General features: G+C 42.9%; 1 protein-coding gene across 2 annotated transcripts in view; it reads right to left on the bottom strand.

Moving 5' to 3' along the window:
- LOC144823680 (E3 ubiquitin-protein ligase TRIM39-like) overlaps window positions 1-25076 on the bottom strand; it is a 137331-nt gene that overhangs the window by 105870 nt on the left and 6385 nt on the right. For both annotated transcript variants that reach the window (XM_078682416.1, XM_078682406.1), the window contains exon 2: window positions 7453-7548. In XM_078682416.1, coding sequence (XP_078538542.1) covers window positions 7453-7548 — 96 coding nt within the window. The remainder of the gene's footprint in view (window positions 1-7452; window positions 7549-25076) is intronic.

The following is a 25076-nucleotide window of genomic DNA, read 5'->3' on the forward strand; positions in this document are numbered from 1 at the left end:
TTCGGCTGACCCAGGACCATCTCGCCTTCAGGAAACAACTCAAGACCTGGCTGTTCGAGCAGTCGTATACCCCTCCCCCCAAGCACCTTGAGACCCTCCCGGGTGAGTAGTGCGCTATACAAATGGCATGATTGATTGATTGATTGATTGCCACATCTGACCACTTCCACCCTGCGGGCCCCTGGCCCGGCTCCAAGGCCCCGCAGCATACCTGAGGCAGCCTTGCGCAACCCGGGCTCGCTGCCTGAGTCAGGGATCGCTCACGCACGGCCGGCCCCAGGCCGTGCACAGACCTGTCCCTCCCCATACGCGCCCTCCTCCCACGCTACAACTCCTGCGCCCTGACGAAACAACACCACGGGTGCACGGCGCCGAGACTTCCGGGAAGAGCTGTGGCACCCCAGAGTACTGAGATCTACCCACTCAGCCTGGGGAGGCGGGGTAAACCAGACATTACTGGGAGACAGAGGCCCGCTACAGAGCCATGCCTGTGCCCCGGTGCCACTGCACCTTCTTCACTAATAATGCTACCAAGCGATACTGCACGTCAGGCTGGCGGAGCTGGGGCAGAATAAGTCTCTGTGCCAGACCTTTGACCTTCTGCGTGGCCCGAACAGCCTGTCAGAGCCCCTGTCCGTCAAACTGCCTCTACAAAACTCCCCTCTCCCGCACTGGTCATCCATCGTGGACAAGGAGGCGCTCCCCACTCCCTCCATACGCGCATTCCACGTACACGAGGGTGCAACACACACACTGCTGTTAAACACACCGCTTCACACAACAAACCAGCATCACGATTGTCACAACATGGGCATTCACACTCCGTTGTCAGTCTGAGAGGCCAAAGAAAGAATGGGTACGGAGCCTCCTCTCCGCCCTCTCCGGAAGGTGGAGGTTCCCACCAGTGTGAGAGCAGGTCTCCAGTCTTCTACCCGACAATTCTTACTGTCACACACAGCACAACATACTTCGCGGCGCTATACATAAAACCGGGGCTACCTATACCTTCTCGTTATGACACCATTCGATAGGTTTCCTTTCAACACATCATTGTTTTCGAGTACGACAGGCCAAGTACACCAAACCAGAACTGCAAGGCTCAAAAGGCACTCAAGTTATACAAGGTTTAGATTGAAAATGAGCTGTCTCGGTAACACGGGACTCATGTGATAGCGCAGGACATGTACGCTAAAACAATCTCTTTAAATCCCAGCCTACCCCAAAACTGTGTGAACCTGGGCAATTGCCCGGTCTCTGCACAATCTGCAGGACGCACTGCTCGCCGATGCAAGCCATCCGTGCCTCTGTCCAGCGCTGCATGAGGCGGAAAGCGCTGCACACTCGCTTAACTTTTCATCGGAGCCTGCATGGTTTGCAGCAGAGAGAACGAGGTGTCCAAAAATACCTAACTTCTACCGTGGTGTATTAAATCTCTAGTGCAAACGAAAGAACAGAGTTTCGAAGCACTTTGAACATTCACAAACACTTTGGATAACTGCATTCTTCTTTAAGCGGCAATGCACAGCGACAAATGAATCAAGAGGCACGCATCCCGACTGAGGGAAGTGGAGGTTTCCTTTCAACACATCATTGTTTTTGAGTACGACAGGCCAAGTACACCAAACCAGAACTGCAAGGCTCAAAAGGCACTCAAGTTATACAAGGTTTAGATTAAAAATGAGCTGTCCCGGTAGACAACAAGCCGGGGTGCCGTGACAGCGGGAGGGGGGGCGGGAACGGGCACACAAACAGCGGGAGGGGGGGCGGGAACGGGCACACAAACAGCGGGAGGGGGGCGGGAACGGGCACACGAACAGCGGGAGGGGGGCGGGAACTGGCACACGCTGGTTCAAGACGGCACTACGGAGCTCCTCAAGTAAGCTACTGCCCGGCCGCCATCTTCGGACAAATGACCAAAACAAACCTTAAAAAATAAATAAATAAACCACCGCCCACCGGCGCAATGACGTTCTAAAAGGGGCGGGATGAGTAAAAATCACCGGAACGCCCACGAATCTGCTCCGGCAATGACGGACAGATCTCTCTTCCAATGGCTAGCCTCCATTTATGGAGCTAGCCATTGGAAGAGCAGGCGTGACAAAGCCCCCGTACTGTTCTAACATAAGATTTCGCCTGCGCGAACGCTGCTGCGCAGCGGACGCCAGGCGAATCCTAAAAAGGGGATGTCGCTATATTGTTTAATAAAGCTTTGGCTGTACACATTTTATCCACACAAAATGATGATGATGGACGATGGGTAATGGCAAAGGTTGTGGTACAAAATAAAACGCTAGTCTTGTTAAATATTTATGGTCCTGTTAAGCCAGATCTTAAATTTTGGAATGATATTAAAATTCTACTTTCTTCAATTGATTGCCCTAATATTATTGTTGCTGGCGACTTTAATCAATGGTTAGACCCTTTTTCCGATAGATTGTCCAAATGTAAATTTCAGCCTGACAAATCTCATAAAGCCTTTCAATCGGCCATTGCCTCTCGTTCATTGTATGATGTTTGAAAGACTTGTAATCCTGATTTAAACTGCACCTTTTTATCCACTAACCCGGTTTTACAATACTCCCAGACTTTATTATACAACATATTTTCTAAGGATTTTACTCCAATTCAATGTTTTTTGTCCTCCTCTGTATGGTATAATAAATTTCTTAAATATATAGGCAAATCATTTTACTACAAATACTGGAAAGAAAAGGGTATTATTTTTGTGCATCAGTTACTTCCCAACTACTATTATTCCCTTTCATGCCTTACAAACACGTTATCAATTACCTGACTCTTTTCACAATGAATATACTATTATTGTTAATGCTGTACAATCTCATCTAACCACTCTTCCCCTTCCACCTCACACACCGTCTATATCCCCTTCTACTCCTCTATATCCGTTATTTTCAACCCTCAGACCTAAAGCCGCTCTTATATACAAGTTATTGTTATCAAATAATATTGAAAAACCTAAGTCCCATATTGAGATTGCATGGGAAACTGATTTGTCCGTTTCTTTTCCTATCATTACCTGGGATAAACTGTGGTCCAAGTTATTTAAAGTTTCTGCTGCTGCTCGTATAACCCAATCTTTGTATTTTATTTACTATAGAGCTATTATTACTCCTGTTAGCATTGGTAAATTTTCACCAACCTCTTCTCCATTATGTTGGTCATGCTCCACTGAAACGGGCGCGTTACAACATCAACTTTATGAGAGTTCTAATGTTCTATCCTTATGGAACTCTGTTTGGAATACTTGCATGTCCATATTTAAATTTAATGCTTCTTTATCACTACAAAATGTTTTTCTAGGTTCCTTATCACCTGATGTGGACGTTGTATCTTCTGTTTCTAGATTATTCAATCTTTTTATTGCATTAGCTTTTAAGGTTATTTTATCATCCTGGAAAGATAACTCTAAAATATCTTTACTAACTTGGTGGAATTTCATTTGTGATGAACACAGGATTGCTACTGTTTCCTCCTCTTCCATTTCTCAAAAAATTAAATATGATCTTCTTTGGCTTCCTTTCACTACATATCTTTCTTCTCACTCTCCTATACATTGATTCTTTTCTTTTTCTATAATATTGTCTTACATCATTTTGGTTCTTCCTCTCCTTTTTTTCTCTGTCTCTTCTCTTCTTCCTATCTTTCTCTTTCCTACTTTCCTTTCCTTCTTATCTCTCTTTCATTATAATATTACTATTTCACCATATGTTATTTGCCTGATTGCCTTTTTTAATTATGTTATGTATGTTTTATTACGGCTTATATATGTATTTGAAAAATTTTAATAAAACTTGTTAAACAAAGAAAGTACAGTAACAGGAGCCAACTGAAAAGATGGGTGGATAATGGGCAGAGCTTCAAGTCCATACCTGAATACAGCATGTGGGTGTGGATGAGGGCCAGACTATGGCCTTGATCCTTCTGGACCTAAGCGCAGCATTCGACACTGTAGCACATTCCATCTTGCTACAGTGTCTGAATGAAGGAGGGGTATCAGGAGCAGTGCTTGGATGGATCCAGTCCTTCCTGACAAACAGATGTTTTCGAGTCCGTTTGGGTGACTGCTATTCCAGGGAGATCAGTTTGGGCCAGGGCTCGTCCCTGAGCCCGACCTTGTTCAATCTTTATGTCTCCCCGCTGGCGGCAATTGTAGAAAGACATGGTCTGTGCTTAGTGTCCTATGCCGACGACACGCAGTTGGTCATCTCCCTCTCACGTATGCCTGGTCTTGCGGCGGACATTTTCAGAGTTTGCATGCAAGAACTAGCAACCTGGATGTCCGCCAACTGCTTGAAGCTAAACGGTAGCAAGACCGAGGTACTCGTGGTGGGGGGAGGGTCGTCTGCTTGGTCGTCGGCATGGTGGCCTCCCTGCCTGGGAGGAACCCCAGTCCCCTGTCAGGAAGCAAGGAATCTCGGAGTGTGGCTGGATGTTGACCAGGCCTTTGGCCCCCAGATTGGCCGGGTGGCAGGGGTATGCTTCGGTGTCCTGAAAACCTTAAGGAAGGTATTAGATCTCCTACCTATTACAGCGCGCCGAACGCTGGTGCATGCCCTAGTCACATCGCGCCTAGATTATGGCAATTTGCTGTATCTGGGGGCCACGGGAAAGGCCATAGGCCGCCCCCCGGTGCTGCAAAATGCAGCCGCTCGCTTAGTCCTGAGGCTCCCTAAGAGATCTCCCTCTAAAGCAGCGCTCCAGGCATTACACTGGCTCCCTTTCGGGAGAAGGGGGGAGTTTAAGGCACTCTCTAAATGTCACCGCATCCTGAGCGGCAAATCCCCCGCTCCGCTACAGAATTTGGTGACTCGTTATGAGCCTTTGCGTGATCTACGCTCCTCCCGTACAGGGTTACTGAAGGTTCCAAGAATAAAGAAGGCCCGAATGGGGGGGGAGGTCTTTTAGATATCTGGCCGCCAAGCATTGGAATGCTCTACCTTTGGAGTTACGCTTGGAGCCTTCAGAGTCCATTTTCAGGAAAAAACTTAAAACTCACTTATACGGGAGGTAGGCAACTTTGAGGGTGGCTTGGACGGTTTACTTCCACTTATCATAGCGCGGGGACACGCCGGTGCGCGTAACCAGGCGCTCTATAAATCTCCCTAATAATAATAATAATAATGTCTCAAAGAGACAGCACAAGCGCTGCCTAAGCGAGACCTAAAAACTGCCTGGAATGTGTGGTTTGTAAGACTTCATATTTAAAGAGCCTGGGTTACTTTCTACTCCAGTGGATGATGCTTCCGGAACCCCCATCCTCTGCTAAGCACTGACTGATGGAAACTAAAAATGGTTGCCTTTGGCCTACAGCTGCTGCTTCATTGCAAGGGTTCACAATCCTACATAAAGTCCTCCCATCTGCACACCCAGTTAGATCTTAAAGTTTTGGAGCTGAAGGCTGTGCAAAGGCACCGGGCTGAGCTGAAGAAGCAAAGTGCCCCATTTCTCAGTGGCCATGTTAGGGTCAGGTTTAATCATCTTCGTTATAAAGTGGGGAGGGGCCCGTCTCTTCTTACATAAAACATTAATGAACCATTAAATTTCGACTGACCGCAACATGGCCACCATTGATTGCGGGTGTGAGTGTCCACAGAAGAAGTACCTTTTACCGAAAAGAGGTTCAAAACGTGCCACCAACAAAGAAGCGGAAAAGGCTGGTTCTGTGACTGAAAGCAGAAAAAGTCAGTAAAGTCCCTCCTGACTTGTCTTGAGTCTACAGCCTGCATATGTGTGTGGTTACCAATTTTTCAAAATATGTATATTCCGACTACAGAGGGAAAGAAAAAACAACCCAAGGCCCTTATTGGTGGCCATTTAGTGTTTTACTTTAACCAACTAGCTTAACCTAGTTCCTTCAGATTTCTATTTTAAATGAAGAGTTAGGTTCAGCCATAATGCAACAAGCAACAATGACGTGAAGGGGCACATAACAACGATGGGAGGGCGGCCAGGGCAAAAAACGATATAAGGCAGGCAGGTGCAAACAACAAGGGGCAAGCAATACCAACAACGAAGCAAGAAGAAAAAAAAGTACCTGAATTCCTGGCGCGAGCAGCAGAAAAACACTAATAAAGCAATTAATCAATACTTATTCCATGCTCGATCGAAGGGACAAACACAAGAAGTTAAAATAAAACCAGCACCCAGTGACCAATGAGAAGCAATGAAATGAGAGTGAAGAAGTAGCCAGCTAAAGGTAAGTAATTGAGATCTGTAAGACCCTTCTAAGTTGTTTAAGTTCACAAAAGATGTTTCAAGCGGCTGCCCGTGCGCTCCCTTAGATGAGGCCTAAAAAGACTAAGAGATACTAAATACCCTCCTCCTTGCCATACTCAGACCAGGAACAATGCAGGAAAGGTGTTGTGAACTTCCCGCACCACCATCCCCAGCTGTTGATGGCCCCAGGCCTACCTAAATATTTTTTATGGCCCATCTCAGCTTTAATCTTTGACCCCTTGGTCTTAGTCAGAAGTTAATAAATGTAAAATGAAAGCATGTAAAGACTCTGGAGTCGAGTGGGGCAGATGCGTGTCAGAGAGGGACGGATGGAAAAAAGAAGACAAAAGTATAACGGGAAAGAAGGAGATGAAAATAAAGATAGAAAATAAAAGGAAAGATGGAAGGTTACATTATAGATGCAATCAGAATATTGTGCTATAGAAATATTGTAGCCAGAATAGCAACTAACAAAATACCATGAAAATAAGTACATATAGGTAACTAAAGATTAATTATAATTAACTTCACTTATATGCACCTTAATGATAAATACATCATCACAGAGTGTTGATGTGGACTTTAGGAGAGTACATCTACACATACCGTCACAATATTTTGGTAGTCAATATTCTGGCAATGATATTTTTATTGCACAATGCTTATATGCCCTGTATTCAGACATCCAACCTACATGATAGCATGAATGACATGAGGGAAGGAAGGAAAGAATGGAAGATGGAAGAAAACGGAAAGGATGGAAGAAAAGAAGGAAGGAAAGGTAGAATGATGAAAGGAAAAAAGGATGGAAGGTGGGCATCGATGGATGGAAAGTTGGATGACTGGAAGAAAAGGTGAAGGAAAGATGCAAGAAAGGATGCAAGGCATACAAAGTACTATACAATGCATCATCTGGCATGTTTTTTCTAGGTTTCCTTGGGCAACATGCCAAACCCTCTTACATATGGTGAGGCTTGCTCACTTTGCTAGCATATTGCTATTCAAGATTTGGTTCAAAGTGGGGGTATTTTATATTTCTGGTTACTCTCTTGGTACACATGGAACTGCTGGTACATGAAATGCACATGCCCTGGCAATGTTATTCCACTTCTATATAAAATAAATCAATCAAACAACAATGTCACCAAAATAATCACCTCCAGTGAAATTATTGGATTCCCAACTTAACCTCCCAGTCAATTTGCAAACACTCACCTCAAGATTTGCAGATCTAAGTTTCTCCTTGGTGGTCCAACCCTTGAGAGTCTGAAGCTGCCTTTTCAGTGGTTCCAGGAGTCTCTTAAAGGAAGCCTAGAAAATAAACTTTCACTTTTAGGTTCAAGAGAAAGAAATGATAGGCTCAAGTCATAAAGAATCATGGCCGAGGTGGCCACAAAACATGCCATCCTGATCAACAAGTCACACAAGACCTCCTGCCAAATTATCACAGAAATAGGAAAAACCTGAGGGCCTGATTTAGAGTTTGGCAGAGTGGAGGCCCTGCTGTCGATTGGCATTGCTCTTTCCCCAGACTCGGATGGCTCAACTATTGGAAACATTTGACCAGCTGCTTGTCTACCCTGGGGCCTTAGGTCAATGTATATTGGAAGGAACTCCCTATTTATGGCAGTCCTCCCAACAAACATTGCTCCTGCCAAGCAGTACCAAACAGGAAAAAAGTACAACCAGGGGCGGCCTTAGGCATGTGTAAGCTGTGCACCTGCGCAGGGCCGCCAAACCCCAGAGGCCGCCACGCCAATATATATCCTTAATATAATAATCCTCTGAGTATGGATACATATTTTCATGGCGGGCCCTGGCAGGAATTTGGCGGCCTCCGGCTCTGTTCCACTTCCAAACACCCTGACCACCCCACCCCCCCCCCCCCTTCACTGGCCTCCGCGCCTGCGTTCCTCCGGGGGCCCACTAGATACGCTCCCTGCCCAGGGCCGCCATGAGCCTAGAGCCACCCCTGGTACAACTGACACATGCACTTTGGTTTCTTCTTCTGAAAAGCCAATAAATATGCAGAGTCGGGCAAAAAAACATGTGGCAGCGTCTCTGAATTCTTCGCTGCATTCTGCGTAATTAATGTGCCAACTGATGCGCAGAAGGCAAGGAGATCGAGCCATGCAGGCTAGGATCTCCAACTGGTTGTCTGCCTGCTGAGGTCTAAATGACCTCCTGAGTATATAAAGTATGTTGGGTGGACAGGTTGCTCACTGGAGGCTCCCCTGGTGAAGAACTACCTGCCATCATCTTGCCAAGCTGAAGTCTACATTCAGCACTAACAGATGCACTTGTAGAGGTCTAGTGTATTTTGGCCCACCTCCCGGTGGGGTGCCTACCCCGGAAACGTATGCACACTGTGTTTCACTCTCTGGCCAGGCGTGGCCAGAGAGTATAAATAAAGGGGCCGGAGTCGCTCTGGACTTCCAGCCGGCACCCAGTGACAACGTGTGCGTGTCTGGTTATTATGCTGTAGTAGCGATTGCATATATATATACTGCTGCACCTGCGGGCCTAACTTAAGGTCTTGACAGCCCTGACTGCAGAGCAGTGTATTAAGTGGGTGATATGCTTTTCTGGCCACGTTCAGCAATTTTTGTTGTTTTACTGAAAAAACTTCAAAGGCAGAAGTTTGCTTCAGTAAAACAAGTGCTTCCCCTGAAGTCTTCCCAAAACGTCAACGTATTTTTTAAAAGCAGACACTGTCCGCTTAAGGAACAAGGGCTGCTCTAAAAGTTTTTTGACATGCTGGAAATATGAATGCAGAAATGGAGGTCTATTGTCCCTCAAAGGCCTCCATTCGAAAACACTCACAAAAGTAAACTTGTTTCATTAGAATGCTATGAGGTGGCGGTTTTACTGCTTTCTACTAATATACATTTTGTGATGTGAATAATTAGTACATCAATTGCATTGCAAAATGCTGAGCATGTCACAAAAGTCGACGCATAATCTGTGCTCACCATTTGCGACCTCCCCAATAATACATTAGGGGGCATATTTATCAAAGTTGCAATGGGGTGCAAAAGTGACGCAACCCTTATGACGTGATTTATCAAGCCATGCAAGGCCACCTTGTGAGGCCCTGACTGGCTTGATAAATCCCGAATAACGCAACGCATCGCAAAACGCTGTGTTGTTTTACTTTGCCTCAGGGAGGCTTCCAAGGGTGGATCATGGGTGTTCCTAAGCAAAACCAATGGATTGTGACGCATTCCTTGATTTACCTTACGTGGGACACCTGGGAATGTGCCAAAACTGCTATGCATCCCCAGCAGGGGCGTAACAAGGAGAAATATCTTTATTTCTCCTCGTATTTTAATCTTTCAACTTACTGTCATTTAGCATTTCCTAGATCTCTTGCTCCACTTTTAAATAATTCCCCATCTTAGTATTACACTATCCCCTTTGTGCAGGCTTTATGCCAATATCCTAACCCACAATGTTGCTTCCTCTCACCCCCTGTATAACCCAACCTCATCACTTTCCCACTTTATCCCTCTGTGACAACTGCACAAGTTTCTGAACTTTCATTTCCTCTTCTTCACCTTGTCAGCTTTATCTTCAACTCGTACTCTTTGCCTCACATCCAGCAGAGTGACAGTCTTTGTAGTAGCACAGCAGTCCTTCTTCCTGGCAGAGTATCCACCAGCGCAGCAAGGTGACTTGCTGTGCTACTGGAAAAAATTATAAATATTTCCCAAGGCCTATACTGCACAAAGTGGGCACTGTATCTTTTAAGCAGTTCAGAGTCTTAAGGATATTCCTTAAACAAGATGAAGAATAAGGTGTCCCTTGTCTCGCAGTCTCTGGTGGACTTAAACCGACGACCAGAGATTTGCACCAGCCAGCTCCTCAACATACTCCTGGAACTAGAGAGAAACTCCAGTTTACCAAGTAGCCTGCTCTGCCAAACCCAAATACATGGAGGGCTGCATGACTCTGTATCTGTAGGACTCAATAAAAACAGAGAAAGCAGACGGAACCCCATAAAAGTTACGTCTGTGTGCCTTCCTTCCCTTGCTAGACTAAGTACTGAATACATAAAAATCTTTTGGGGCAAGATGAGCATTTCACCGTCGGTTTTAAGCATACATCTTGGAGGCCTATAGTGTTTCCCCACACTACGCACATCAGTGCTTAATTTGTAAAAAACTAATTGGTGCCAGGGCCCTCGCCACAAAGCCACTCCCGCTTGCACCGCCCATTACTGTGGTCAGCACTACCAATTACAAGTAACAACACAACTACCAGGAGCGTCTCCTCCTTTTGAGTGGAGGAGTGTCGTCCCACAAGCTTTGGAAAAATAGGGGGACCCCTATTCAGGATATATTCACTACTAGTAGGGACTGACAACAATTATTTTGAAAAAGAGCAGTAGTGAATTACAATGAACCAAATGCCAAAACCTAGGGGATTCAACGCCGAGTTTTCATCCACCGCTTTGCTAACTTCATCAGCCCACAACTACGTCATTTTTGGTTCCCCCCCCCTTTTTTTTTGTTATATAACTTTGTGTTATAATATCATATGTTCTTTATTGATTTATTCATTGAAATGTTTAGATGCATTTTTAACCTGGAATCTTTATAAAAAATGAAGAAAAAGAGATAAATAAATTAAAAACAGTACCTTAATATATAAATTATGGTTGGTCTCTATTAATCATGTTCATATGTCACAGTGAATGTACATTTAGTTGAATCCCCTAGGTTTTGGCATTTGGTTCATTGTAATTCACTACTGCTCTTTTTCAAAATAATTGTTGTCAGTCCCTACTAGTAGTGAATATATCCTGAGTAGGGGTCCTCCTATTTTTCCAAAATGTGTTACTCATGGACTTTCCATGAGGGGAATTATGTGTTTTATTAACTATAAATTTAGATTTGTATGTAGCTGGTTTCTGAAAAAAGTGTTTCATTAAATGTTCAAGGACACTATATCACTTTAGAAAGAAGTGTTTCATTAAATGTTCAAGGACACTATATCACTTTAGAAACCTATTCTGGGCTAACTCCTTTCTCCTTCCTCCCTTCTTCCTTGATGGGAAAAAAAAACTCTTCTGGTTTCCTTTCTATTTTTTGTTATCTAATAATCGATTCATCTATTCGTGATTTATCATGTCCACTCTGAAATCCTTCGGGTTTTCAGATGAAGACTTTGTATCCATGGTAGGCGCAGCTATCAATTTTGATGATATAGATACATCTAATTCAAATCATAATGACGATCTGGAAAAATTGCTAGATTTAAAGAAAAAATCCAGACGTATTGAACTTCATGGTAAATATATCCTTGACTACCTTAAGGCTGGAGTCATCCCTCAAGGACTCCAAATTAAAAACATTCCTGGATTGTTTGTACATGTCAAACAGTTCTTAGAGAAGTGGTCCTTAATCGCAAACAGATGTTCAAGAGATATGATGATGCTGATAGTTGAAACAGCTAAAACAGTATTATTAGAACTATTACAGGAAATACTTGACCTAGAAAGTAAGATAAAAGCACTAGATACCATACCTGATATAAAAAAGAAACTAGAAGAACTGGAAACTGAGCTAAACTCCTATACCGATTACCTTTTGAAACGTAAATTAGACAAATTTCAGAAAGATCTCAGATATTACGACAAAGAAAATGTTTATCCATATTTAGTGGATAGGTTTTATTCCTCCTCTGACCCAAATCTACAAGATCCATTTACGGCTCAAAACGAAAATAGGGTCCGAAAAGTAACCACGTTTTCGAACTCGTCTGATTCGGATAGTAACGGTAGCTCTTCTTCGTACAGAAATCAGGGATATCAATTCAACCAAAGATCTAGATCGACTTTTTTAGGACAGCGCCCCCGTGGCAGAGGCAATTGGCGACCCCGTTATCGATCACAATACAGAGCCCAATATCAACCTCGCCAATGCTATCAACCGCGAGGGCAATACCAACCCCAGTATCAGCCACAATACCAGGAACATCAGCCTCAGTATCAGGAGCATCAGCCACCCAATTTAAACAGATATTTAGAAACACGCAATGCCCGATATTGGAGGGAATGAAAACTATCCCCATTTTCAATCTGAGTAGTCAAGTACCTAACCAAGCCGTATATTCATTACTATCAAAGGGACTAAGTTATGTGCCACACTCTAGTTTAAACAAATTTGAGTTGTTTAATGACATGATGACATTCTTTAGAAAAATTCGCCTTAAAGCATTTTTCTCTAATACTGATAGCGATACGAGGGAAATTAATAAATCAGGCCTTGCACCCAAGTCGGTTTTTACCCCTACTTTAGAACAATTGACACCTGAGATCCACATCTTTGAACAAGTAGTTATGAATAAACTCATAGCTGCCACAAAATATATACCAAACACTCTGTTTAATCTCACAACAGAAGAATACGGAGCGTTGAAAACATTAAAAGAGTCCACAACCACCACCATAAAATGATGTGATAAAGGAGGTGGAATTGCAATTCTTGACACTTCGACTTATGTAGAAAAAATTGAGGAGATGTTAAGGGACACTAACTTCTATAACAGAATCACAAAAGACCCAACCGCCAAAACTAGACAAAAAATACAGAAACTAACATCTAAAGCTTTAACTAATGGTGATATCTGTAACAAAGAATACGACTATCTGAATGTGGAGACACCTAGAATGGCAAGCCTTTAAGGCATTCCAAAGGTACACAAAAATGAGGTAGATCCTCCTTTTCACCCTATTGTCACCACCATAGGGAGCATTACTGAGCCTCTATCCAAATATCTGGATGCAATCCTACGACCATATATATCCAGTATACCAGGATACGTCAAAGATACGGGCCATGTTATCAATCTACTTGAAGGGACTGCATTCAATGGAAATAGACAATTGCTAGTGACGCTAGATGTGGAGAGCCTATATTCCAACATCCCCATTGAAGGTGCCATTATAGCTACTCAATGGTTTATTAACACCTATGAAGTCGATTGTAATGCTACATTCATTATTGACTGCCTAAGGATAGTTCTGGAAGAAAACATCTTTGAATTCCGAGGGAGTCTATACAAACAAATAAAAGGAGTTAGTATGGGCGCATCTTGTGCCCCTACTATTGCCAATATTTATGTCGCATTCTTTGAGCATACTCATATTTTTAATGAGATAGCCCCTTTCGTCGAATCAATTTTTCACTGGTCAAGATATATTGACGATGTTATATTTATATGGGATGATAATGAGGATACATTAAATGAATTTATATCATGGCTGAACGTGTGTGACAGCAACCTCAGATTTACATCCCATATAAGTAACAAAGAAATGGAATTTCTTGATATAACAATCAAACATGACCAAGGCCATCTCTTCACAGATTTGTACGTTAAACCTACTGCCCGCAATACTTTACTCCACTATCAAAGTTTTCACCCTACATCTTAAAAAATAGCATCCCTTTCAGTCAATTTTTAAGATTGCGGCGTAATTGCACTAAACTCCATGATTATGATGAATGATTTGTAGCCATGAAAAAGAAATTTGAGGATCGTGGTTACCCTCATAGGCTCATTCGTGAATCATTTAAAAGGGCCCGATTTTTTGACCGTCAATCTATACTACAGGGCAGTCAAACTAAACAAAATGATCATTTGGTATTTGTTACCAGACACTCTCTCCTGAACAATAAAGTACGTCAGATCATATATTCTAACTGGCACCTACTTAATGTCAATAAGTCCAAACAGGAATCAATTCCTAAGCCTCTTTTTGCCTATAAAAGAAATAAAAACATTAAAGATCTGGTTGTTAGATCTAGAATGCCAGAGAAAGAAAAATTTGTACAGAGAAGCATCACTAGCCACAATCCTGTCATAGGAAATTTTAAGTGTGGTAATTGTAAGACATGCCCTCAGGCCATAGAAGGCAGTGAACTGACATTCAATAATGTGAGAATTGCACCTAAAACCATGACGAACTGTAAAACTCAGAACGTGGTATGCCTCCTAATATGTCCCTGCAGTAAGGGTTATGTAGGCGAAACATCAAGAGCCATTAATAAGAGAGTTACAGAACATAAGTCTGCAGTCCGTACAAAAAAGGTGAACGCACCATTGGTATCACACTTTTTAGAACACGAACATTCCCCTGAAGACTTACGTTGGTTTATCTTAGAGAATATACTAACTAGGCCAGGACTATGCCCAGAAAAGATCCGTAAAAAGAGGGAAGTCGATTGGATTTTTTTACCCAATACAGCCACCATTGGCCTAAACCTAGAGATTCCATGGGAGCAAGCAATAATATAATGAGGTTGATAAATCGGCACTCCGTATTTGCTCCAAATCAGCACTGTTATATACCTTAGATTTCCACCATACATAATACATAGTTTATATTGAATAGGTGCTACTACTGCGAAATTATAGCCTAAAGAAAAACATCTTTTTGAATTTATACAGTAATAGAGAGAGAATTATCGGTGAAATCTTCAATACAAATAACGGTGATATATGACATCCACACCTAACATGGCGGATAGATCGAATTCTCAGTATCTGGTCCTATCTCTATGTCGGTAAAATGCCTTACGTAACATTTGCCTCATTTTGATATTTCCATTGCTTCTGATATAATTACTTGTATGGTATAATATAGATCAACTACAATAATCATTTTAAGTTTTTTGACGATTAAAAAATAAATCAGCAGCTCATTACTGCGTATAGCGCGACATAATTTTAAGGATCTTTTCAACTACTACATAATTATTTGGCGACTTTCTGTAGTTCGTGGGATGCAATTCGCACCTGTGATTGGCTTTGGGCTCAGAGCCACGGGGTCATAACGACACGTCATCGGTGTGCGCGGTAGTTCGTAAACGCGAGTTCCAAACCTGTGCCCAATTAATGTGGCCCCCGAGTATATAAACAGATCGTCAAACGCACCTATTCTACAGTTCTACCCGGTTGCGGCCAGTGGTTCCCGTTCATCAGACTCCCAGCTATGGACTCGGTTAATTATTTTAAGAGGTAAGATGCGGCATAATCGAAGCCTTTTTTACGTTAAATCACCAGAATCTTTTTGCATTCATGGCCTCCTCTCTTGAATTTTAGAATTATATACCCTCCGTCACGGCCGTAATCAGAATTCAGGGCATGGACGGTTAAGGACATATCCTGCCATACTATTTAAGGTATTAAAACATCCATGTATTGGTTTATCTCTCTAAATAGAGCAGGGATATGTATCTCCGAGGACTCAAGTCTTGATAGCTAAAACAATGTATGTCTCTCTTTTTTACTATATAGAAATAAAGAAGAGTCATTTACATCCCCGACATAGCTATTTCTATCGATACACTACAAGCAACCGTGCATTATAAGGATCACTTCAAGTTTTCATTTTGACATCATCACATCAGTTCTTTGGAAGGTACTTGGTCACAACTTGTTGTTAGTGCTATTTTCAGCTACAATATCTTGGCCCTTTCTATCGTTTATATATGGGAGCCCTCTGTAAACATACATATATTTCTTGGCAGTTACCACCGAGGTCTACCATCGTTTATCTAGCCCCGCTGATCACGCCTGCCTCTGGCTCTTGAGGTTTGAATCTTCCTTGGAACTGTACAAAGTGACCGCAAGCAAACCGGTAATTATATTATGCAATAAACTGGGACTAGTAGGTGAAGAGTTAGGCAGAAGAACTCCTAGGCCATTGACATACTTACCAGATTCGTTATTTATTTCAGATTTTAATTTCCATGATACTGTGCTAGACGAGGATTTGACGTAATGCTTTTTTGAACGTATAGATATGGCGATCAGCTATTATGTGAGTAACCTCTCCGCAGTTACCATTTACATGCCATATAATTTTTGGAGCATACCCCTTATGAAATATCCATTCTATGTCTTTAACACAGATATCTATTGAACTTTTTATGAAATGAAAAGAACGTATTCCAGACAATAGTACTTCACAAATCATCATAGAGGTTGACCCAAAGATCTCCATGTCTTTTGTAAGTGATAATAAATACCAACAAAATCTGCTGCTATTTTGCCCCCCCTATTTTATTCTATCTCACTTTATATTTTCACTTTTCTATGTTTTACACTATCTCACTTTATATTTTCTCTTTTTTATGTTTTACACATATAAATGGTTTCTTGCATGATTGTAAATAATGTTAGGCTAAATGGAAGATGAATCATGGGAAAAAATATATATAAGTATAGAATCTGATCTAAGTGTCCTTTCGATACATGATGAAAAAGAGAAGAATCTTTTTTGTGAATAGACAATCAGTCAAAAAAAGTGTACAAAAATGAAATGAATTCGAATATGTAATTAAAATGAGAAGAAAATGTTTATCGAAATGTATAAACTAGGGTAAATATAAATCCAGCTCTTAGAATTTTATCTATGTATACTCACTCTTGATACTAAGTTCTATTAACATGACCTAGGCTTAGGGTTGTAGGACAATTATGTAAACTTTGTAAGATAATACAGTAGTATGAAATGTGACATTGATTTCTTTGTTTTTTAGTGATTGTTTATTTTGTCCTGTTGCAAATGACGGACTCCTGAAGAAGGCAATAGCTGAAACGCGCGTAGAGTTTTCATCCACCGCTTTGCTAACTTCATCAGCCCACAACTACAACTTAGTCATTTTTGGTTCCCCCCCCCCCCCTTTGTTTTGTTATATAACTTTGTGTTGTAATATTATATGTTCTTTATTGATTTATTCAGTTAAATGTTTAGATGCATTTTGTAACCTGGAATCTTTATAAAAAATGAAGAAAAAAAGATAAATAAATTAAAAACAGTACCTTAATATATAAATTATGGTTGGTCTCTATTAATCGTGTTCATATGTCACAGTGAATGTACATTTAGTTGAATCCCCTAGATTTTGGCATTTGGTTCATTGTAATTCACTAGTGTCGCCCCACAAGCCCCAGAGCTGAAAAATAAAACGGTAATAATGTTTATTTATTCCTCTTCTATTTTTCAGCAATCCGTCCTGAACTAAGTGTCAGGCCATGGTGGGGCAAGTGCTGCTGAGTGGCAGCAGCAGGGAGATGTGCACTTTAAAATGCGCTTGTCCCTTCTGGCCAGACATCTTAGGACGGCCAGCCAGAAATGCGCATTTTAAAGTTTTTTAACCTAGCAGCCTCAGACAGCTAAGTTACAGAAAGAGCTGACCTCCATTGCTTTTAGGAGCGCTGAGAGAACCTGCTCTATCCAATCCTGGTGCTGCTTTCACGCTGTGAACGCAGCGCCAGGATTGGGTAGCTGCATCAGGAGCTTCCTGAAGACATCCAAGGGAGAAGGACACACCCGAAGGAGGAAGACGTGGCGCTGCAAAGAAAGGAAGGTAAGTTAATTTTATTATTATTATTTTTTTTATTATTTTTATTTGCAGACTCACAGTAATCAAGTGACAAGTATTCAGGTGCTTCCAATAATAGCCACAAATAGCACCTCTCGCAAATAGCAGTTGAATACACGACCATTTAGCCCACACCCCGGAGGTCGGGCGGCAACTTTCGATCGAGCGCCTGTGGTGGAAACCAGTATATAGTTCTGAGCTTTTCAAATGGTAGTCCGGACATCTGCAGTTTTTTTTTTTTGCAGAAAACTCCAACCCCCCCCCCCCCCCCCCCCAGCAATACAGTAAAAACACAAGTTATTTGCTTCCATCAGATTACATACAGAAAAACTTAGCAGCAGCAACACCTTCCCACCCACTCCCCCATCCGCCCATGCCGGATATGTCCTTTCCAGAACTGAGTTACAACTCCCAGACGTCTGACGCCGATCTACAAGTGCAGTAATGATTAATACCTTCCCCATGCCAGCGTCCCGTTAGTCCCTGCCACCCGCCCCACACCCGACCAGGAAAGCCCACCCTCACAGTCCCCCATCCAGCCCCCGGTAACGTCTCCACTTAGACCAAACTCTACGGAATTTTTTGGGACACCCCCTGGCCTTATAGGTTACCCTTTCAGCTGCCATGTAGATATCAAGCCCTCTTCTCCATTCCTCTATATCGGGGGGGTCTGGCGCTCCCCAGTGTTTTGCAATGTCTCTTTTTGCCACTACCAGTGCCAGGACCAGAAATATAAGAAGGGGACGAGTCAGGTCTACCTCGTTAGTCATGCCCAATAGAGCTAGTTTGGGATCCTGTGAGATCGGGGCCTCTAGGACCTCCTCCAAGTCATTGAACACCTGGGTCCAATACGTGTGTATGACACTGCAAGACCATATCGTGTGGTAGAAATCCCCAACTTCACGATGGCATCTAAGGCACCTTGGGTCCTCCACTTTCCCCATTCTGCACAACCGCTGTCTGTCATAGTAGGATCTATGGAGTATATTCAATTGAATCAGTCGCAACCGGGACTTGATCGCCACCTCCCGTGGATGCATCAGTACTGTGTCCCAGTCTAAGTCTTCCATCTCCCCAACCTCTGCCTCCCAAGTGGCCCTGAGCTTTGCCAGATCCCCCAGCAGATGGTTAGTTAACGTTTTATATGTCAGGGAGACCGCCTTGCCTAGTATCTGCTCCTGCAGGAGCCTCCCCTCCAGAGGTGCATATTCAGGGATATCTATAAGTGCAATATTTTGGGCCTTCCAGGCATGCCGAAGTTGGATATATTTAAACTGCTGTGTGTCGTGGAGCCCAAAGTCCGACTTAAGGACCTGAAACGATTTGAATTCCCCCTTGGCAATTACATCCCCTATAGTGGAGATGCCAATGTCGTCCCATCTTTGGAACCCTCTCAGTTTGTGGAGTTCCGCCAACCACTGGCAGTGCCACAACGGTGTCTGTCGCGTGGGCTTCTTTTCCAAACCCATGCGACGGTTAGCCTTCGTCCACGCTGACAGTGTCACCGTCGTGGCCGGGAGGAGGGAGGCTCGTCCACAAGTTCCATAAAGGAATCTTAGTAGGTTTTTGGACGACATTTTCGCTCTTTCCAGTGCGTATGTCGGATGATCCGCTGGGGCATGGAGCCAATCATTTATTGGCGTTAGGTGTTCTGCCCAGTAGTAGGCCTCTAGATTGGGAAGTGAGATCCCACCACTGTACTGATGTCTCTGGAGCGTGGACAGTGCCACCCTGGCATGCTTACCTAACCAGAGGAAGGATCGTAAGTCCGCGTGAATCCTGCGAAAGACCGATGCCTGTATCGGGTAGTATTCATTTTGCAAAGCATATAGGAATTTCGGCAATGTGACCATTTTATACATGGCCGCCCTACCTAGGAGTGTCAGCGGGAGCTGTTTCCACCGGTTCATGTCCGCCACTGCGTTAAGTATGATCCGTTCTATGTTTCTACTAAAGGAGAGGGCCTCGCTCACGGTAATGAAAATCCCGAGGTATTGAAAGCCCTCGGTAGTTGTCAGCAGGTCGTCTGGTAGGCTCCCCCAGCGATTGCGACCCCCGGGGTCATACAGTACTGATTTGTGCCAGTTTATTTTGTGTCCGGCCATCTTGCCATAACGTTCTATTTCTCGGAAGAGCTCCGGGATCGAGGTTTCTGGTTCCGTTATATAAAGTAAAACAACGTCCGCGTAGAGTGAGATTTTTTCAGGCATCGAGTCAGTGACGCTGCCTACAAAGCCGCGAATGTCATTGTTCTGTCGGACCCTGGCGGCGAGCACCTCTATAGCAAGCATGAACAAGAGGGGAGACAGAGGGCACCCCTGCCGAGTACCTCTCTGAATCTGAAACTCTCTGGATAGAGTCTCGTTTACCCGCACCCTGGCTCTCGGGGCAGTGTAGAGGAGCCGTACCCATCGAATGAAGTTTGGCCCGAAACCGAACCTACATAAAACTGCAAAGAGGAAGGGCCAGTGCACTGCATCGAACGCCTTTTCGGCGTCTAGGGAGAGGAACCAATGGGGGTCGGTGCGGTCCCGTACTTCTTGCAGCCAGTTATGGGTCCTTCTAAGGTTCATTTTAGTGGCTCTGTCTGGTAAGAAGCCCGATTGGTCTAGATGTACTAGATCTGTAATAACTGTTCGCAGTCGGGCTGCCAGGATGGTGGCCAGCAGTTTTACCTCCGTGTTCAGTAGGGAGATGGGTCGGTATGAGGCGCACTCCTCACGCGGTTTGCCCTCCTTATATATTGGGACAATCGTAGCCCTAGCTAGGTCAGGGGGTAGCTCTCCCTTCTCAAAGGCACCGGTAAAGAGTCCCCCGAGGTGGCGTGACAGTAGGTCCGCTGCCCGCTTAAAGAGCTCTGCCGGGAAACCATTAGGTCCAGGGGTTTTGCCTGGTCTCAATCTGGCTATGGCCTCCGTGATATCATTCACCGTTATGGCCGTCTCTAGGGCAACCATGGACTCGGGAGGGAGGGTCGGCAAGACTGTTGCACCTAAATATTGTAGTGCCTCCTCTTGCGTAGCAAGATCCCGAGCCGCATAAAATGCTTCACAATGCGTGGCAAAAGTGTCGGCTAACTCCCTATCAGTAGTGACAGTGATACCGTCTGCGGTGGTTACACTGTCAATCCATCTCGCCGCCCTTTCTTTCTTGCTGAGCCACGCCAGGAGCTTCCCCGACTTGTCCCCTACATCGTAGAGCCTGTGAAGAGTGGCAAGGGCCTGGGTCTTCGCTTCTTAAGTTACCTGTTCCCTATATTGTTTCTGAACATCTAGTAGCTTTCTGAGGGTCTCGTCGTGTTTTTGGGCCAGGTAGTCCCTTTCCCTTTCTAGTACTGTCTGTTCTAGGAAGGCCACCTCCGCTTGGACTCTCCGTCTTTCTTCACCCAACCTAGAATTTATCCCATTTTATTTTATTTTTTGGTGCCCCCACCTCCATACATGCCAGCCGCCACTGACAACTACTAACCACCACACTCATACATTTGTGACAATTCTGGTTACTCCAGGCCCCCAAAGCCACCACCAGGATACAGAACTATTAAACCCAGTGGGCAGAACTCCTTTTAAAAATCTATAAAGGTTCCTTGTTCTTTGGCTGAAACTACAACATTTTGGATTTAAAGTGTGCACTATCAGCACAGACCTATCAAGCTGACTAACTTTACCCTAGTTGTCCTGTGTGAACTCCTCTGGTGTGCTGAAGCCCTATAGAAAATATATAGACACAAACATGGCCTATACTGAAGAACTTTGCTAAAAGATTGGTTTTGGTTTCATTTATCTAGCCTTTCACCATAATCTGTCCAGCAAACACCTCGAGTACTAGTTTTATGTCAAAATATACTTTTTTGTTATTGTGGTGCTTGGACGTTTGTGTTTTCTACAGTTTCCATTTATTATTTTCCTCATTTTTTGTGGTTTGTAGTTTTTAGATTTGTCGTTTTGTGAATTTGCTTTCTGGTCTCACATTCAATATTACATTATATGTATTATAGTTTTAGGTGATGTACCTTTTACACCCTTATTACACCCTCAGGAATTATTCTTGCACATTAATATTTTTACTACTATAATTATCGTCATCATCATCGCACCCAAGGCACCTTTAGGTGAGGTGCTCCTGGAGGACCACTGTAGCAATCTTAGTGTGTGAGTTAAGCCATAGCACCTTCTTATCCCCTTCTTGGGTGTTGCCTCCAGGAGAATTTCTTAACGTACACTATTAATTGATCTTTTAGTTTGCTCAAAGCAGACAGGGGTAAAAAGAGGTATTGCGATACTTATGAGACAAGGGATTGGAAATTGTGTTAGAACCTCAGCTGACAAATGGGGGCGGTGGGGATTAGTGGAAATGATTATAGCGGGTAATACATTTTCGTTATGTTGTTTATATGGTCCAAATCTGGATGATAATGAGTTGTTTGACACAGTTAATTTAGAACTTGCCTCTTGGTCCCAACCCCTTATTCTCTGCGGAGATTTAAATATTCATGTGGAATCTGAGTGCAATATTAGGGCACTAGGGAGATATAATGGTCGGAAGGTCAAGACGTATAGAGCTCTCCGAGCTTTAGTATTAGGAAATGGGTTATTTGACGCTTAGAACAAATGTCAACCTACTGACCCTGGTTACACCTTTTTCTCATCACCACATCGGAAATTTGTTCGACTAGATTATTTTTTTATTTCTTCCTTTTTTTTGGAGAAGTTTAATATTGATATTATGCCCCAAGTAGTCTCGGATCATAATCCTGTTATATTAGAAGTATCGCTGCCCTCTCAGAGTGTTAATCTAACTTGTCAATGGTCGTTTCAAAGGAGTCTGCTTCTAGATGCAAACTATTTGTCACACATGTCTAAAATTATTCAAGATTTCTTTTTGCGTAATAATGGCACAGCCTCAATTCAAACCGTTTGGGACACTTTTAAATCGGTTATAAGGGGGGAAACCATTAGTTATTCCAATTTTCGGCGTAGGAAAACCAAGGAGGATTTTACTCATCAATCCGATAAAGTTAGGCAGGCCGAATTGAACCTAATTACTAATATTAGATGTGGTCAGGGGATTGAGGAAGCTCAACGTCTCTTAATTATCGAACGGGCTGCTTTATATGCCTATTTAGCTGATCAGGTTGCTATTAAATATAAACAACATAAGGCAGAATGTTATGAATTTAATGAGCAGACTGGTAAAATATTAGCTCAAAGGCTAAGACAAAAAGCCGTTAGGAGCGATACAACAAAAATTGTTGACTTAGAAGGCGTAGTTCAAGAAACCCAAGCTGGGATATTAAAAGCGTTCAGTGTCTTTGATAAATTATTATACAATAAAATCGGATAATGCTGGTACAGAAAACAGGGATCCATTGGACTATCTGATGAATATTGATAATTCCCCAATAGCCGATGCAGATAATATACTCTTAGGTGCCCCAATCACCTGGGACGAAATTGAAACTGCTATTTTGGGGTTAGCTTCAGGTAAAGCGATGGGGCCAGATATGATCCCTCTGGAATTTTACTGTGTCTTCCGAAATACGCTTAAACCCGAGTTACTCAAGATCTTTCAACAAGCCTTCCAAGGACAATCACCAATATCCTGGTCTTTGGCTACTATAGTGATTTTTAAAAAGAAAGGGAAAGATGGAGAGGAACTAGGATCTTATAGGCCGATATCGCTCATAACATCAGATAGCAAAATTTTCTCGAAGATATTAGCTAACAGACTGGAAGACATAATGCCAACGGTAGTTTCCAAGATCCAGCACAGCTTTATAAAAAAACGGGATACTACAGATCACGTTAAACTGATTATTACTCTATTAGACTGGGCGCAGGCCACGGGATCCCAAGTCGGCTTAGTTCTGCTGGATGCTGAAAAAGCTTTCGATCGGGTTGACTGGGGGTTCCTGTGGTCTGTTTTGGTCTGGAAAGGGCTTCCAAAAGATTTTATTTGTGCTGTGCAGGCATTGTACACTAATCCTAAAGCAGTAATTCGGATAGCTACTGACACGTCTGACCCTTTTCCGTTCACAAGGGGGACAAGGCAAGGGTGTCCTTGTTCCCCCTTGCTGTTCGCGCTATATATCGAACCTTATTTAAATAGATTAACAAAAGAAAGTGGGATCCCCCGGTTGTATTACATCAAATAGATTATAAGGTCTTCGCCTATGCGGACGACGTTGCGATTATCACGACAGATGTTGCATCTGCAGGGCTCTACAAATCCACTCGCCCGCTCGCATTTGCGAGAGAGAATGGATGAGGACGAGCTATTTTTAGGTCCTACTCGCCCTTTCTGGCGAGTAGGAAATCAAACTAACTTTTGTCTTTTGTCTTTAAAAACAGAGCAAAGGTGACAAGATAACACGATTTAAAGGCATTTTATTGCTCACAAAGGAAATGAGCAATAAACATGCCTTTAAATCTTGTTATCTTGTCACTTTTGCTCCGTTTTTAGAGACGGAGGTCAAGTGGGTTGGAGTCAGGTCGAGGGGATTTTCCATGGTACTAGACCTGCAGGACTAGTACCATTTTTCGGATTTGTCGAGCCCTGATCTGCCCTACCTAAAATTAGTGAACTTGCTCAAGAATTCGGGGAACTATCTGTATACAGATTAAATATTACAAAAAAATCAGGTAATAAATTCGGCTGGAGGCAGACCGGATGGTACAGTATTTGCTTCTATAGCCTCTTACCTTGGTGTGACAATTTCAGCTAAACTGGAAGACATTGTTAGGCTTAATACAGATCCATTATTCCTCTCTGTCAATCGAAACCTTGAGAGGCTGAATAATTTACATTTATCTTTATTTGGCCGTACAAATGTTGTTAAAATGATTATGTTTCCTAAATTTTTGTATTTATTTCGCACCATACCACTTCTGTTCCCCTCTGCTTTTTTTAATAAATTAGATAGAACTGTTTTTAGGTTCTTATGGGGCTTCCGAAGAGTTAGAAGATCTTTGAGATGGTGTGTAATGCCAAAAACTAGAGGTGGGTTAGGGTTTCCGAATTTTCGCTTATATTACTGGGCAATTTTTCTAAAAACTATGGGTATCTTAATTTTTCCGGATTTTAAGTTGGATGAAGCTTTGGCACCCCCAATTTACGAAATGCTACTTGGAGCTGAAGCTCGATTATGTTTGCTCAGGTTTATAGAACCGAGTTATTACAAAAAAACGAAGTTCAAAGTATTGATCTCGGCATGGGAAATCTGGAAACAATTTAATAAAAGGTTTTGTTTTTGTATAAAACGGAATTATTATACGCCTTTTTTGGGGAACCCCCGACTTCCTGAAATCTTTAGGGACTGTTATGCAGAGGTGGAATGATTTTAAAATTTGCTCACTCGGTGATTTCTATCAGAATGGGCAATTGGTATCATACTCTTATTTACAAGATAGATATAGTCTCACAAGAGGAGACTTCTTTAAA

The sequence above is a fragment of the Lissotriton helveticus genome, chromosome 1_1 (genome assembly GCF_964261635.1).
Source record: "Lissotriton helveticus chromosome 1_1, aLisHel1.1, whole genome shotgun sequence".
NCBI classification, from domain to species: domain Eukaryota; kingdom Metazoa; phylum Chordata; class Amphibia; order Caudata; family Salamandridae; genus Lissotriton; species Lissotriton helveticus.